This window comes from Penaeus chinensis, chromosome 6 (genome assembly GCF_019202785.1).
Source record: "Penaeus chinensis breed Huanghai No. 1 chromosome 6, ASM1920278v2, whole genome shotgun sequence".
NCBI classification, from domain to species: domain Eukaryota; kingdom Metazoa; phylum Arthropoda; class Malacostraca; order Decapoda; family Penaeidae; genus Penaeus; species Penaeus chinensis.
This window is the reverse complement of record NC_061824.1, coordinates 5,916,316-5,933,815: the sequence shown is the minus strand read 5'-3', so window position 1 is coordinate 5,933,815 and position 17,500 is coordinate 5,916,316. Positions and strand designations below refer to the sequence as shown.

Here is a 17,500-nt window from a genome sequence, read left to right as displayed (position 1 = left end):
ACATTAAGTGGAAGTTAACCATTCGCTCTAGTAGTTTGCACAAGCAGCTAGTTAGTGCGATGGGGCGATAGTCTTGAGGGAGGGTACCCGATTTATATGGTCTCAGGAAGGGGAGGGTAAGAGCTTCTCGCCAATGAGAAGGAAAATTTCCTGATGTCCATATGTGGTTGTAAATTGTTAATAGGAAGGTTAAGGAGGAAGATGGGAGTTGCCGTAGTATACGGTAATGAATACCGACAGGGCCTTCATGAGTGTTGCGGAGTTCAGAGGAAGAAAAAGGAGCATTATAGGACTCAGCGGAGGATAGGGTGAAGATAAGGGGGGTGCATTCCCTGGTGGTCTTAATAGAAGAGAAGTGGAGAGAAAGGTGAGAACCACTACTGACCTGGCTGAAATAGTCACCCAGTTCATTAGCGACTTGGAGAGGATCAGAGATGAGGGCATTTCGAATATGGAGGACGGGGGCTGGATGGGGGGATGTTTGCCTGATAGTTTATGGATCCGGCGCCAAACATTTGAGACAGATGTAGATGATGTAATTGAGGAAACATAATTTCGCCAGCTATTTGTTATACTATTTCGGATTGTATGACGAAGACAGGCGGATGCTCTTTTAAAGGAGCTAAGGGCTTATAGTTGATTAGGGGTACCTTGTTTGAAGCGGTAACTGTTTCAGACTGCACGTTTTATGCGAAGTGCTTTAGTGCAATCAGAATTCCACCATGGAACAAATTTGGAGGTATAGGGTCTTGAGGTTCGAGGAGTAGCTGAATGGGCAACTCTTTGGACTGTAGTTGTGAAACATTGTATCATATCTGAAATGGATGAGAGGGAGGGTGGAGGGATATGAATAGCAGAGAGTGAAGTGATAGTATGCCAGTCGGCTCTATCAAAGCACCAGCGTGGGGAGTTAGGAAGTGGTACGTATGAAGTAGGAGAAAGGAGAACTGGAAAGTGGTCTAGAACTGAGCAATGGAAGTCTAAATGAAGAGAAGGGGAGCATAGAGAGAGGTGAAAAAGATTGCGTGCGTGTATCAAAGTGTGTGGGGCGATCTGAATAAAGAAAAATAAGGTCAGCTGTGGAGAGGAAGCGCTCTAGGGATAGAATCAACCCAAAGAGTGTGGCGGAAGTTAAAATCACCAACTATGAGGAAAGGTGGTTGGAGTAGGGAAATTAGATTTTCAAACGCAACAAAGTCAGTGGGGTGGGAAGGGGAGAAGTAGACGGAAATCACTGTGATCCAGCGGCGAAGAAAGATGCGAATAACTGTGCAAAGGACAGTGGTTTGAAAGGGAGGTATGACATAGTGTGTTTTCTAATTCATAAGTATAGACGAGACATAAAGGGAGTGTGGGGAAGAGACAAAATGGTAATTGGGGATTGATATAGGAGGATGTTTAAGAAATGTCTCTTGAAGGAATATAATGGATGGGTTATAAGAGGATGATGGATATCGGCAGTCACTTTGAATGGGAGTTGTGGAATTTGAAGATGGATGAGGAGTTTCAGTGCCAGTTTGGGACTCGAGTAGATAGTTTTGAATATCTTCAAGAGTTTCTGTAAAGGAGTTGGTTGGGGAGTTTTGTGAGACAAAGGTTTTCTTGTGAGGGGAGGAGAGAAGACTGGTGTCTGAAGAGTTGGGGCAAAGGAAGATAGAGGTGATTGTGTGTTAGGGGAAGAGGGGTGGAACGTTTAGTCTGTCTGTTGCGGGTAGTGCGGGGATGGAGAAGGGAAGGTGTTGGGGCTGTAGTAGAGATTGGAGTGTCTGGATTTAGGATGGCAAAAGAATTTGACTGGGGATGGAAGGAGGTAGAAGAGGGGAGGGTGTAGGAGTTGCTACCTCAGACTTAAATTTGTAGGTGGGGCAGCCCCTATAAAATACATTATGGGGGCCGCCACATTTGGCACATGTGCGTGATTGTGCAGAGCAGTTTGATCGAGTATAGCCAGGTTGGGCACATAGTGGGCTTCTGTGTAACGGCAATGTTTGGCAGGATGTCTTAAACGCCAACAATTTTGGCACTGACGAGGAAGAGGTTGATATGGTCGGACAAGGAGGGATTCTCCACCGATGTATACATTTTGGCAATGTTAGTGGGGTTCTTACGATGACCTCAAGGAGGAATGGAGTAGCACTGTACTGATATAGCATCATAGTCCGTGAGACAGGAGAGTAAGTCTTCTCCACAATCTAACCAATTTTTGTTATAAATAGGGCAATTTGCTGGGGGAGATAGAAACAGTTCCGGTGCAAGTATTGCGAGTTGGATGGGGTTACCATATAGATCAGTTAGATTTGATAATGCTATAGCTTGGATTTCAGATGTTACTGTTACGAGACGGAAACGGTCGGGTCGGGTACGGAAAGAGACTTTGCCTACTTGTTTTTGGAGACATTGCTGGAAGAGAAGGGTGTTGTCAGAGTAGGGAGCTGTGGGAGGGATCACGAAAAATCGGTCCCATTTGGCTGGGCTAAATAGAGTATTTAAGATTTTTGTAGAGATGGGGTAGGAAAAGGACGGGGGCGTGTGGAAGAGGGAGTAGTGTTGAGGGAGGTAGTGTTATGGAGAGGTGGATAATAAGGCTGTAAAGTAGTAATAAGGGAGGATGGGGTAGTTGATGAAGAAGGTTGTGAGGTTAGAGATGTTGAAGTTGAGCAAGCTGGGAGAGTAGAAATGTCTCCGGGGGGTTGAGTATTGACGAGGGTGGATACTGTACTAGTAGGCATCGAGGAGGGGGTAGTAGTTGCCCCCATTGCCCCTAATAATGGTAAAACATCTTCATTGTTGGCCATGGTAAGCCTGGAGTATGTTGGGGAGAGAAACAGTAAGGGCTAGGCAACTAAAGCAGGGGAATACCGTGCACATGGCTCCCTCAGGCCGTTCAGGACTGGCACAAAGTCAGCCTTTCATCCTTTCAGCACGGCTCTCACACCTTAGTGAGTGGATAGTAGATGTGTTTGTGAAGGGACAGAAACGAAAAAGTAGGAGGGGAAAAAAGACCATGCAAAATCAGTTGAGTCGAGGGATGAGTCCCAAGGTTGGGGAGTTCCCCAGCATTGGGTCCCAGTCTCCGCCCCCCCCCCCCCCCCCCACGACAACAACGGACAGCCACCCCAATATAGAGACCTAATTAACTACATTATGTCAACATGGCTCCATCGCATAGGTAAGGACACAAGTATGATGATGATGATGATATATATATATATATATAAACACACACATACATATATACATATACAAGTAAAAATATACATATATATTTATTTATTGTGTGTGTGTTTGTATGTTTGTGTGTGTGTATATTTATATGTATATGTATATATATATGTATATATATATATATAAATATATACACATACATATATACATACATATACATATACATATACATACATATATATATATATATACATATACATACACATGTACATATATATACATATTCATATTTATGTGTGTGTGTGTTTGTATGTATTGTGTGTATGTATGTATGTATATACATATAGATAGATAGATAAATAGATGCATATAGTTTTTTTTTCCCCTTCAGTTTAAATCAAATAAGACGAAGTATGGAGTAAAGACGTACAGTGCGATTAGTCCCTAAGAACAAGAATAATGCAGAGAATCAACAGCCAAAAATGACATCAAAGGATGACTGGATCAACTGAATAAAGACCTTACAACAGGATGTGTTATTTGTAACATGAAAATTATTCTCTAACAGGTGTACTTGTTTCGAAAATGTTATCATGTCATAATCAAATATTTATGTAGAATATTACATATACTGTATAATGTTTAGGATGGTATTTGTTTTAATGTTTGATTATACAGAATGCATTATTTTCATATTGATTTTATGATTATTTGTTAGGAGGTTGATGATTTAATATTGACAAACTGCAATTTTGTGTTCCTTTTTGCAGATCTAACCACAGCTATATGAATCACAGGATTTCAAATGTATTACTTTTATTTGATTCCACTTAACTGTGCTTACTATGTATTCATTACTTATCCAAGGGAGGTAAGGAAATTCATTTATAGATTCATTTTGATATATAAGTCTATATAGTTTTTCTGTTTGCAGTTAATAAGCTTCTAACAATGAAATAAACTATAGGATTTAAGATTTGATAGTTTTCACAGATATATAGCTAGATAGTAAACAAGGAAAGAGAGATGGCAGGCACTTTGCTGACAAAAAGGTCTTATTTAAGTTATGGGATTACAAAGTTAATAGTTTTGTTGTAATAAATTTATTTATGATACTTGTGAATTAAATGTAGTCTTTAATCTTTTGTTTTATTCTTTGTTGCCCCCAACTAAAAGTGTTAATGTAAAGTGTATGAATAAAAATATGTATAAGAATGTGAATATGTTCATGTATGTGTGTTTGTATGTATGTACATATACAAATAGAGAAAGACAGACAGACAGAGACAGAGAGAGAAGAGGAAAGAGAGAGAAAAGAAACGAAAGACAGGGACTAAGCACGTTAGAAATTGCTAAGATTACTTCTAATAACTGACATGTCTGATTATAGGCACATTTAATGATTATGAAATTCATAAAACTGAATATTTTTAATACAAGTTGATATTTCCACTATTAGGTAACAGTTATCTACTGCTCCTTTTAACAGTAAGTTGTTTAACAGATTGTGGAGTATAGTCAACCCACAGAAAAGATAAGGGTGCACATTATGCTCATGTGTTGATTCAAGAATACTGAAACTTCCACTGATGAAATATCTTATCAGGATGTAAGACAAACAACTATGTTGGATTTTCTAAAATGTTTATCTCCATTTTAGTGATCCTGTAGCAACTGGCTATGTGGTTAGTTATTGAAATGAATATACTGAATATAATGAACTGAGTATTAAAATGACAAATTAAAATAGTTTGCCTAAACTCAGCTTTACTATGTAACACAAACTGTGAGGTTTGTGAACATATATTTTGTCCCCACATCAGTCTGCTTTCTTTCATCATTGTGATAGCCTATTTCAAGACTACATTTGTAGTTGTCTAAACATACATATCAATAATAATAATCTAAATAAATATAAAATGGTTAAATAATATTTATAAATTTGTACAATAAGTTAGGATCACCACTGCACATTATATGAAGTTTGGTGTTACGACTGATGTAGGTATGATTGGAAATACAGGTGCCAGAGTACAGGATTTTCATAACCAATGAAGTTTAAGGTAAATGTGGCAGATTAAAAATAATAGGCTTACTGGTTACAGTAGTAGAATAACACAGCAATATACATCATTGGAGCATCAATAATACTGTAGACTATAAATGATAAGTAGCAGTAATATATTAAAGGCTTATTGATATTTATTTGTAAATCTGGTTCAGCTGAAATCAGTCATATTTTACATGCTGGCCAGAGAACAGTTATTCATAAATATGAGTAAATACAATAATAATTGAAAGCTGCACTATTACTATATAAGGACATACATCTTAGAATGAGGGAAGATTTTTAATTGACCAAGAAGTTCTCATAATACAATATGGCTAATTTACATATGTATGTATATCATGTATAAGAGTAGTGAGAAAGAACGAAGGATAAAGCTAGACATTTCACATTTTACTGTTCCTACATCAAGAATATATTTGGTTTGATAATAAAAGGTCATAAATTTCTCTTTAAAATATATATTTCCATTTCATTAACAACTGCCATCACAAATCTGCCTCATCACTGTCCAGTGGTGAACGTTCAAGCTGTCTCAGCCGAACTTTGTCTCCATCACTCACTACTTCCATTCCAAGCTCACGTAATCCACTGTTTTCAGCAACACTTTTAAATTTCAGAGCTTGTATGACTTCCTGATTTTCTTGATTTCCCTCCAGCAAGTTGCGCAAAGCAAAGACTGAGGTTTCTTTGATTAGTGGATTCCTTGCATCAAACTGTGTGCATTCCAGCAGCAGGAGTAAGCCCTCTATTTCACGAACCTAGTGAGAAGTACATGGTTAATAAAATGCCCATCAATCCCTCCTTTATGCTAGACACTTTACAAGAGTTGATAATCATAACTGCTGAAATTCTATGCATGGACTACTTCCTATATTTTACAATAAACAATAAATTCTTGTTTTTGAAAATAAACAAGAATTTTCAACAATAAACACTTAAACAATAACAAAATCAATATATCCAAACAACTTACCTGGTCTTGATTAGCTTTATGTCTATAAACAAGACTAGCAATCAGTCTTATCAGGTCACATTTAAAGCCAAAAGCTGGATGTGAGGCAGCGTTCTCCATTATTTCCTCATCACTCAAATCCACCATGCGGTCAATTGGTGTGAAGGCATTGCCTCCAACTTTCCCAATGTCATTCATACATCTCAGTAAGTCTGTTGGAAATATTAGTTTCGAGTAAGCTTAAATTATAGCATGGCATGATACATATTGCTATTTATCATTACTTTCTTATAAGCCATTGAATAATATCCATCAATATTATTCCTCTCTATTACCTTCATTTCTATGATAATATACTCAAGCCAAACATTTTTTACAGGAAATCACTTATTTTTCTTCCTTCACCATAAGATTCATTTGTAGGGCAAATGCATATGTCTATATGCTAAATAAATGTTTAAAATATATGCCTGCAAACAATAAAATCTCTTCCTTTGAGAATGAATAACTTCAGAACACATGAGATATGTTTCAAATTATTCAATGATAACTTTATCAGAAATACATGCATTTCTGATGAAGATATAATGAACATTTCTTGTGCTTTGAAGTTATTAATTCTTATTCAAACTTTTTTCTGTCATAGTGAATGCCGTAAATCTCTTACTTTGTTTAGTAGACAATTCCCTCTGAGGAATATATATGATTTCAAAAATAAGATTTTCTTACCACTTGACAAATACACAAATCTGAAAATTATACATTTACTAACTTAAAATATAAGACTGTAAAGATGAATAGATACTTTAAAATGGTATTTTTTATTTAAAATCTTCACTATTGAATGTTTTTAATATTTAATCTAATTCTATGATTAAAAAGGGCTTGAGGACACCCCCTCAGAAACAAGCTACACACACTAATGATCCACCATATGGTAATTACAAAATATCTACAGTGGATTTTGACGTTACAAATTTAGGTTATATTGTTCATAATATTACAATAACAAGTGGTATGACTGTCTGATTTTATAAAAATGCACAGTGTTCAATGCTTGGGTTACCAGGGCATAATGATATAACATTCTAATTCACAGGAGGATAATTGCCTCTCTGATGGACATTATGAAATGAACTTTTTACAAAAGAAAGACCTACTTACAAACACTAGAGATGAGAAGACTGGTATCTTGCTGTAGTAATGGTCTCCAAGTGTCTGATGCAGCAACTGAACATACAAAGTTTACAAGCCTTGCGAGAATCTGAGGATAGAGAGAAATACCATATTCTTATAACAGAAATATTAATGATTTAATATCTTTTGCCTTCCATATCTGTAGGTGTCTCTGGTTTAACCCAATGCCGCCAGGGAAAATAAACAAAAAATGGGGAAAATGCTGTGCCTATTTTCTATATTTTTTTTGTGAAATGTCTGCCCATAGATGGCTCTGCTAGTGCTTAGCCACAAAGGAGTCAGTTAGTAGACCTTGTGACCGTACCCGATTTGAATTGGCGGGAAAATCGTATCTTTTATTAGTGCTATGAATATCGATGGTGTTATTTTTATTATAAACATTATAATTATTATAATGTTTTTTAATATTAGAAATAGCAAAATAAGATAACATAAAATATTTCGTAAATCAAAGAAAAGGGTGAACGGGTGAGACAGGCAATACTCGTAACTGGCTCATTGGTGACTTAGTACAAGTATAGCCATCTATGTTTAAAAACAATCAAACAAGTACTAACAGTGGGCATAGCATGTGTCTACCCGTCATACCCGGGTTAATAATCATTATTATCATTCTTTAAATAAACCCTTGAACTGACAAATTGCATAAGGTTGTCCATCAACCCTCTGTCCATGTTAGGCAATTCTGGTTGTAATTCTAGACTATTATTCATAGTCTATAGGCTTAGAAAAACTTTGGGTTCCCTTTCCCGGAAAATGGGTCTACATGCCCTCCAAGGAGATGCTGCCATCTAAGTCCCTCACCTTGATAGAAAAAGAAAAAGAAAAAAAAAATCCCACATATAATTGGTTTCTCAAATGAACAAAGAATTTTTTAGCAAACTGAAATTTAAAAAAAAAAAAAAGTATCTATCTTATTTTCTCTGTTTTAATGAATGTGAATATAGATGTTGACAAGTGTATGTCTGATATGTACATTCTCACAATACAACTTCAGAAGCAGTAAAACAATTCAATTCTGCAAAAGATGATTTGTTACTCCAGCATCCTCATGCTTTTAGTAAAATGTTAGTGTCCACAGTTGCTCTGAATGCAAAAGTAAACATAAACAGTGATTCCCTACAAGAAATGCAAGAACAGTATTCAAATTAGCATTGACTTTTTTATATAATATATATAATATATATAATATATATAATATATATAATATATATAATATATATAATATATATAATATATATAATATATATAATATATATAATATATATAATATATATAATATATATAATATATATAATATATATAATATATATAATATATATAATATATATAATATATATAATATATATAATATATATATATATATATATATATATATATGTACAGCTACACAAAAAACTATCATTAGGAGGGTGTGGAAAAATTAAATAACGAACAGAACTTTGTGTTACAGAAGAGTTGGTATTTTTGGGTATAAATTGGTCTCATTTTCATTCATAATGAATCAAATACTCATTTCAGAGTTCATATGGATTCACTGTGACATGATTAGAAATGCATGGTAGCATTGTTTCCCTTCACACTGAAGTTTTAACAAATGCAGATATCACACAGTGATTGGAAATTTCTATGCCAAAGGTGACTCAGCGGATACATCGGCATACAGGTGCCACAAACAACCCTCAGGCTGGCCACCTAAATGCACAACTGAAGAAGACCAGGTAAGCATAATGTAGTCAGGCTCTTACTTTGCTGATAAGCACTACAAGCTAATCGATGAGAGCCAGAATGTTTAGCATTATTTTATAATGATAGTTTTCTGTGTACCTGTACATTTATATACATACATACATACATAAACACACAAACACACACACACACACACACACACACACACACACACACACACACACACACACACACACACACACACACACACACACACACACAAATAACATTTTTATTCAGTATCTTAAAGAGATATCCTCAGCAGAATTGAAGAGGAATCCTCAGCTTCAGATTCTTCCTGAAATCTGTGCAAATGGATGCACATGTAATCTGCTGGCTTGTAAGCATTGTGATGTAAGAGCAGTTAGAAAAGAGGGAATCAGTGAAATGTGGTTAAGGGTCAATCGGGGAAGTGCAATAGGCTGTCTTATCTGGCAGTGCAGGTAGAACTGATAGGAACAGGGTTGGGTTAGGAGTGTAGGGCAGCTATGCTTAATTGGGGTGACTCAAGAGGTAAAGCACACAAGTACTAATGACAGACGTCATCCATTAAGGCCTATCCACACAAGTGGGTATGATCAGCAGGTAACTGTAAAGGTGACATCAAAGCTGAGAAACAATGAGGAAAGTACTTGTTTACCAAGTAGTTTGTCTGACTGTGATGCCATCTCTATTTCAGCCTGTGTGTCCCCGATCATGCCCACTCGAGTGGACGGGCCTTTAGTTAAATACATACCTATCAGCTTTTTGCTCCATATTTTTCTGAAAATCTCTAATTCTGGAAATAGGCTTAATTGAAGGAAGGTGGGAGGATGCAATGAGCCTAACAGCAGGGGTTTAACTACAATTGCCCTGAAAACTAATTTCATGGGCTGGTGAATAAAGGCTTCACCGTATAACCCAAAAAGAAGTACACACTTCATAGTATTAAATTCATGAATTAAATTGAATTTATGAAGGTTCTGTCTAATTCAATTTTATTTGTTATAATATTAAAACTGCATATTGTAAAAGAAGGATCAATCCCCATCCTACCCCATTTACTCCCCTCCTCCTCCTACTCTTTTCACTACCATACTATCTTATAATGCCACATGACTAGAGAAATCAAAGGCATTTTGTTCTAATAAATGACTTCTATAAACCCCTCCCACCACAATACTTTACCATAGTGCTATATGACCCTTGATGTCTAGCACATTTATTTTTTTAAAGCATTAAACATGAAACATTGTAAAAGAAGAAAAAAGGAGTAACTTTTAACAAATTTTAAATTGCTAATCATACAAAATATACCATTTACTTTTCATTTTGTCATTTACTACACAAGCAATAAATGATAATTTCCTCAAATAAAGTAAAAATATGATGTTACCTGAACGGATGTCCAGAATTTTGTCTATTAAAACTTTCTTTATACTAATGCTGTCTATATTAACCCATTGCTGCCGGGGAAAATAAAATTCAACTCCGTATTCCTATTTGTTTGTCTTTTTGTTGTTGCTATAACAATTATCATTACTAAGATATTATTAAGCATTCTTTATCGATGATTACCACTGTTGTTCAAGTTAGCAGTAATGGGAAAAATGCTGTGCTCATTTTTAATACTTTTGTGAAATGTCTCTATACATAGATGGCTCTGCTAGTGCTTAGCCACAAAGGAGTCAATTAGTAGATCTTGTGACCTTACCTGATTTCACCTTTCCTTGAATTGGCAGGAAAAACCCTTTTTTTTACTAGTGCTATGAATATTGATGGTGTTATTTTTATTATAAACATTATAATTACTATAATCTTATAAACATTAGTAACAGAAAATAAGATAATGTAAAATATTTTCATAAATCAATGAAAACGGTGAACGGGCAAGACAGGCAGTACTCATAATTGGCTCATTGGTGACTTTGTACATGTGTAGCCATCTGTGTGTAAAAACAATTAAACAAGTAAACTCACAGCATATACGTACATGCCATGCCCATCGGCAATGGGTTAATGCTGTTATTTTCATTATAGATAATTTACTTATTATTGTGTTTTTGACATTACTAAAAGCAATAGTAGATACCTGAAAATATTGTAAAAAATCAAGGAAAACAATAAATTGGTGAAACAGGTATTACTCATAACTGGCTAATTAGTGACAGTAGTTGTGGTGCCATCTATGTGTAAAAACAATTAATAAATTAAACTTATAGTGGGCATGGCATGTATGTACATGCCATCCCCGGTGGCTTCCGGTTAATAATGGTTCACTTACCTGAGAATCATCGTGGTTAAGATTTCCAATATGGGTGCATAAGATTTTGTCTGCTTCATTCTGAAATTGGGCAACATTAAATATCAATTTATTTTTTATAACAAGTCTTTATGACTGTTTACATTCTGGCTCATGCAAATATGTCTCCAGAATCATTATCCTGAATAACAACTAATTAAATTTATACATATTAAACTGAATGACTTGTAAACATACCTTGAAGATGCTGGCAAGGAACAAAATTGCTGTACTAGGGACAGATTCAGATTTTGACTGTGTAGATCCACAAATCACAGCAGATAACACATCTAGACACAGCAACCTTTGCTTGCTTGTTAAGGATGGCCAAGAGTTTTCAACAACACCCTCACAACACAGAAGTAATTCCAGGCAAAACAGCACAAAGCATGAAAATTGGCTTTCATGCACATACAGTGTCAGGAGATCCCCTAAAACAGTGTGAGCTGTTTCATCTCTGAAAAGAGTAACAGTAAGATGAAATTTAATAAGTTCTCATATCAAAATTTATTTATTTACTTTTGCTTTTCCTAACCTAAAGTATATCAGACTGTTCTCCTTAAAAAAGTATCTTAAAACAGAATTAACACATAATCTCACCTGCTAAATTCAATTTTCAATTCACTCTCCAAGAGACAATTATGGAGTATCATACTTGCCATCTGTGACACTTTCCAGTCATCATAAGTAAGCAGATGCCTAGGGGGAAAAAAATAATGATAAATCTTTAAAGAATAAGCAAGACGATTGGTCTTTTACTCTCTCCATTAAACCCAGACAAATGTATCTATACTAACAATTTCCAAGGAATACAACCCACTGATGAGTCATGATTCACTGTTTTGTTTAGCAAAGTGACCCACATTGAGGTCAGGAATAGAATTTTAATTTTTTTTATTAATGCATTTTAAATTTCATGCAGCTTAGATATTGGTTTACTGACGTTTTAAGTATTTAGTCAACACTCTCTCTCTCTCTCTCTAGGTGCCATATCCTTTCAGGACGTAAGCAATCATGGTTTTCCACAGCTTTCTGTCCTTTGTTGTTCACAGCAGTTCTTGCTCACTCATTCTTTCTTGATTTCCATTTGGTGTTTGTTCCCTCATCCATTTACTCATACTCCTCAAGTAGGTTAATCATTGCCTTCCTTTGCTTCTCTTCCCTTCAATGTCGCCAGTGAGAGTCAGGTTTTCCAGCCCTCCTTTCCTCATTATGTGTCCCAGGAATGTGAGCTGTCTCTTTCTGATCATCTTCCAAGAGGGTTTTTTTTCTGCTCCTGCTTTTCTTGGAACATCTTCTTTTGTTTCATGCTCTGGCCACAATATTCTCAACATTCATCTAAAGAACCACATTTCAACTGCTTCCAATCTCATTCCCAGTGACGGTGATATCATCCAGCATTCACTGCCGTATAACAGGATGGATTTCACCTAGTACTTCACCTATACCTAGGACTTTCCATCTTGCTTACCACCAAGTATTCCTTCTTTTTTAAATTGATCAACAACCTCTTCTTCTTGCTTTCTTCTACTACCTTGTCCAAAAGTAGCATAAGTAGTTAACCCTTACAATCTGGATGAAATGACCATCACATCATGAAAAAAGTGTGGGTGACAGGAACAACTTGCCACAAGTGCTCAAAGCTCTTGGATGGTGATTAGACTCAGTGGGCATTTAGGAAAGGGCTTTTGCATTATTTCCATTAATAAATGAATGTGGAATGTATCATCAGTGAGCCATGATTGGTAGAGAGCCGGCTTCTGGAAAATTGCTATTTCCTAGCTCAGGATCCAATTCCTGCCTGTTGTGACTGGCTACCTAGAGAGATATATGGACTCTGTGCAAGGAAAACAGTCTATTACCATCTGGATAAGGTGAATCAAATGACAATAAAGACCTTGAAAATAACAAAAAAGCTATAAATGCTTATGCAGAAAAGGAGAAAACAGCTTTGCAAAGACGAGGAATGGAGTCCTGTCATCACATGATATAATCTTGTGCACCTAACCCCCAAGCTGCACACCCATTAGAGTGGCCACTCAAGTAAGCCTAATGCCCATATTTTGGGCCATGTGCAAGCAGTGAACCATCTGGATCCAAGGAATTAACACAAATTTAGTATAAAGAGTGCTAATTTTTTTTAAGAAATTGCCAAAAGTACTTATATACATTATACAAATAACAACTAAATCTGAAATAAAATACTAATACTGACAATCTTTATGTGCAGTAGTTTCTCCAAATAGAATTATAAATAACAGTTTTAATTTGCATCAATCACACGGGAACAAATAAAATTAATAAATGACCCATTACAAATCCCACCTGAGTAGTGGACGTACATGTGACCACAGCAGCTTCCTGGTGGTGGAGTTGGCTGCCACCATATTGCCTAAACAGGTGACACACGCAGATGCCAAGGCAGCATGGGCCGTCTCCCACTCACTTCTGTCCTCATTATCTTTGTCTGCTGAGGAAGGGGTCTTTGTATCCTCACTGTTATCTCCTGCTACCAGAGTAGGATCACCTGGATTCTCTATATCATTCTTGAATTCCCCTTCTCCTTTACAGTGAAATGTCCAGTGAGTTGAGCTTATAACTGGTTTCAAAAGATCTTCAGTTTCAGCAACCTGGAGGTTGGAACATACTGGTAATTCTACTGAATACTACCCAATGTTGAATATGATGATATATTTCAGAAACATATCTATCCTTCCCAATATAAATAATTTCCTATAAACTGTTATGTATAATAGTACTTTAATCCTTATATTTTAACATCCTGACCAAAAACAAAAAAAAATCAAATGTAGGATAAAATTTTTAAGTGATGAAGCTTCTTTGTATATTCTTAATCTTATGTCTAGGAAAAGTGTGGATACCTATATGCCTGAGTGCCTGCATACATGTGTATTTAAATTATAAAAATCAGTTGTTACCAGTAATTGGGTTCGGGAGCAATTCGCAAAGCTGTTCCGAAGACAGCAAAGGGCTGCTGACACTGTTGCAAGACTTTCCACTGATGGCTTAATCATTAGGTCTTGCTTCCATTTGCTTATTTCTCCTTTGATAACCCCACAAACACTCCAAATCACTGATGAGTCTAGCTCCCACCTGTTCAGATAAATGCATATTAGTAAAATTGAAACTGGTATTTTAAAAATTATTTAAAACATATATCTTCCTCAAGATTTTTTAATATTATATGACAAATAATTGCAAATAACAAAGAGTACAAAAGCCAAGTCAGAGACAAAGGCTAACACAAAAGCCAATGGATAGACAGAAAATAAAGAAACGATCAGACAGACAGAAAAAAAAGAGAGAAATGTAAACAGACAACAACAAAGAACAAAAACAGACAATGAAGTAGAGAGAGAAAGAAAACAAAAAGAAACTGGACAGACTGAGAGAATAAAAAGATAAAAGAACAAGAGGGATCACACAGATAGAGATAGAGATTATGGAAATGCAGACAGAGCCCAGCATAAGGAAAACAAACCGACAAGTCACTGAAAGAAAGCTCAAATTCTCTTGGCATTTACCTGTCGACATGTAATATTTCCTTTTGAATATTTTTGAGTTTTGCTGTACATTCTAAAATGTCTCCATTTCCATACAAAACTAATGCCTCTTTGGCTTCAGTTACAAGTCCACACTCTGCCATGGTGAAGAATGTATCTCTGAAAAGGATGAAAATATATAATAAGATATTATTCATGGAATGATAATTAAAAGTACAATACCTACTACTCTATTCACATGTACCCATTCTCATTCCTCCATTGCAATTAACCTCTATTAACCTTGATTTACCAAATAATACTGCCTAAATCCTTAGCAATGTAATTAGTATATGGATTTTAACTAATCTAAATTTGTTTGTGTTATATATTTCTATTTATTTATATGTAAGTATATATAGATAGATAGATAGATAGATGGATAGATAGATTGATATATATAGATATATATATAGATATATATATGTATATATATTTGTGTGTGTGTGTGTGTGTGTGTGTGTGTGTGTGTGTGTGTGTGTGTGTGTGTGTGTGTGTGTGTGTGTGTGTGTGTGTGTGTGTGTGTGTGTGTGTGTACATATAATTATACATATTCATATATATATATATATATATATATATATATATATATATATATATATATATATATATATATATATTTATACATATTCATATATATATATATATATATATATATATATACATATATATATATATATATATATACATATATATATATATATATATATATATATAATATTACGTGCATATATACAAACATGATCTCTGCCCAATGCAAAATAAAAATGTAAACTATATAAATATCTGAGATATATGTTTATATATCTGAGCACCTGCTTGGTATTCCATAAGCACAGCCATTGTGTCTGCTTCCTTCAAAAATTTTCATACACGGCTGAGCTCTGGACTGGGTCCTTTTCTGATAATGAACCTCCTTGTTATATCATCAATGTATATCCTATAAAAAAAAATACAACAATCCAGAAGAACCACTTATGAACTGCCATGAAATGCACAATGCTCAAGAAATAAGAAATAAAAAATAGTCCTTGCTTATGACTGGTCTCTTGATTTAAAAGTGGTTTTCATTGTCTGTCTGTAGGATCAGGGATGGTATTCATTAAAGGTTTATGACTGTTCCTTGAGATTTGGTCTGTGATTTGCTCCACTGCCAGTTCATGCTGCTAATTAGAACAAATATTTGTATCATAACAGACCCTATTTTGATTATGATATCTGTTGTAACAACACAATAAGGTAAATATGACAAAAAATCTTGTTTTTTACTACAACAGTGATTCGTAAATTCACAACTGATGCAATGCCAAACCTAGAGTTGCCCAAGTTACAGTTGAATACATAAAATGTGTAATACTACTGTCATTATAGGAGTAAGATTTATTTCAGTATGTATTTTACATATTACTGCAATCAATTACCTTCATAGAGTCTATAACAATGTAAATGTTTGTTCTGTTACCAGCAGATCATAGACAAAATCATACAGAACAGTCATAGACCTTTTGTGAATAATGCCCCAGGATCTCTCACACTTTTTGTGTCAAAATAACCTTATTTTTTTATTTGCGACAGGAATACATAGATCTTTGATTGATCTTCTCTCTGCTGTCATGTATCTCCTTTATTTTCAATTTGCACACCTTTTGCCATAAATGAAGTCTTAGTTTCCGCCAAGGTAACCACTCCATACATTTTACTGTAATCCTGTAATTTACTGAAATTTCTGATTTCATCAATTCCTCGTTTTAATAGTCTGACATTAATGAGAGTTTGATCACAATGCACTGAAAGTATAACTAATCTCATTCCCCAATCTTTTCGGTATATTTTACATCCTCTCCAACAAGTAATGGTATTGTCTTCACTGTCAGTCAGTGCTTTGAAAAAAAAAAAAACACTAAAACTATAATAAGTTATATCAAAAGCAATCTAATAACACCTTGTAATCTGTACACATTTTAGATACACAAAAGTTAACAGCGTTCTCGATAGGTAATACCTTTTCTCCATTGCCAAGATTCCCATACATTTATTCCCAGGCTTTGAGTATTTCATCTAACCACTGCATTCTAAATACACGGAAACTTACCACAAAATCTCGAGCTGTTACTTCCCTGGCCTTTCGCAGCGGCCACGTGACACTCAGACGTAAACAAACACAGCTGATCAGAGAGAGAGAAAAAAAAAATGTATAGTCGTTGTGATGCGATTTGAAATGTTTCATAATTTACGGAATTATGCTTTTATCATTCCATTTATTTTTTTCGGTCTTATTTGTTTGTTTTTTCTAGGTGGAGGGACATACATTTTGTAGTTGTAAAAGCATTATATGTAGATATTATTCGAGGTCCACAAGCTGTTTTATTTGAGGGGAAACAAAAGTAAATTTACATGTTCGCGCTCTCTTTTCTCTCTCTCTCTCTCTCTCTCTCTCTCTCTCTCTCTCTCTCTCTCTCTCTCTCTCTCTCTCTCTCTCTCTCTCTCTCTGTCTGTCTGTCTGTCTCTGTCTCTCTCTGTCTCTCACTCTCTCTCTCTCTCTC

At 35.2% G+C, this 17,500-nt stretch overlaps 2 protein-coding genes across 2 annotated transcripts in view; one reads left to right on the top strand and one right to left on the bottom strand.

Annotated features, from left to right (window-relative positions):
- Window positions 1-4,305, top strand: part of LOC125026448 — an 11,231-nt gene extending 6,926 nt beyond the window's left edge. The window contains exon 8 of the mRNA XM_047614903.1: window positions 3,557-4,305. Within this exon, the coding sequence (XP_047470859.1) occupies window positions 3,557-3,613 (57 nt within the window). The 3' untranslated portion in view covers window positions 3,614-4,305. The remainder of the gene's footprint in view (window positions 1-3,556) is intronic.
- Window positions 4,306-5,678: 1,373 nt separating this feature from the next.
- LOC125026202 (ataxin-10-like) lies at window positions 5,679-17,015 on the bottom strand. The gene is made up of 10 exons (XM_047614504.1): window positions 16,960-17,015; window positions 14,940-15,077; window positions 14,334-14,508; window positions 13,720-14,024; window positions 11,995-12,093; window positions 11,593-11,851; window positions 11,377-11,436; window positions 7,353-7,452; window positions 6,210-6,400; window positions 5,679-5,994 (listed from the first exon to the last, which is right to left on the bottom strand). Exons 1-10 carry the CDS (start codon window positions 17,013-17,015, stop codon window positions 5,722-5,724), a joined length of 1,656 nt encoding a protein of 551 aa, XP_047470460.1. The 3' UTR covers window positions 5,679-5,721.
- Between the last annotated feature and the right edge of the window lie 485 nt (window positions 17,016-17,500).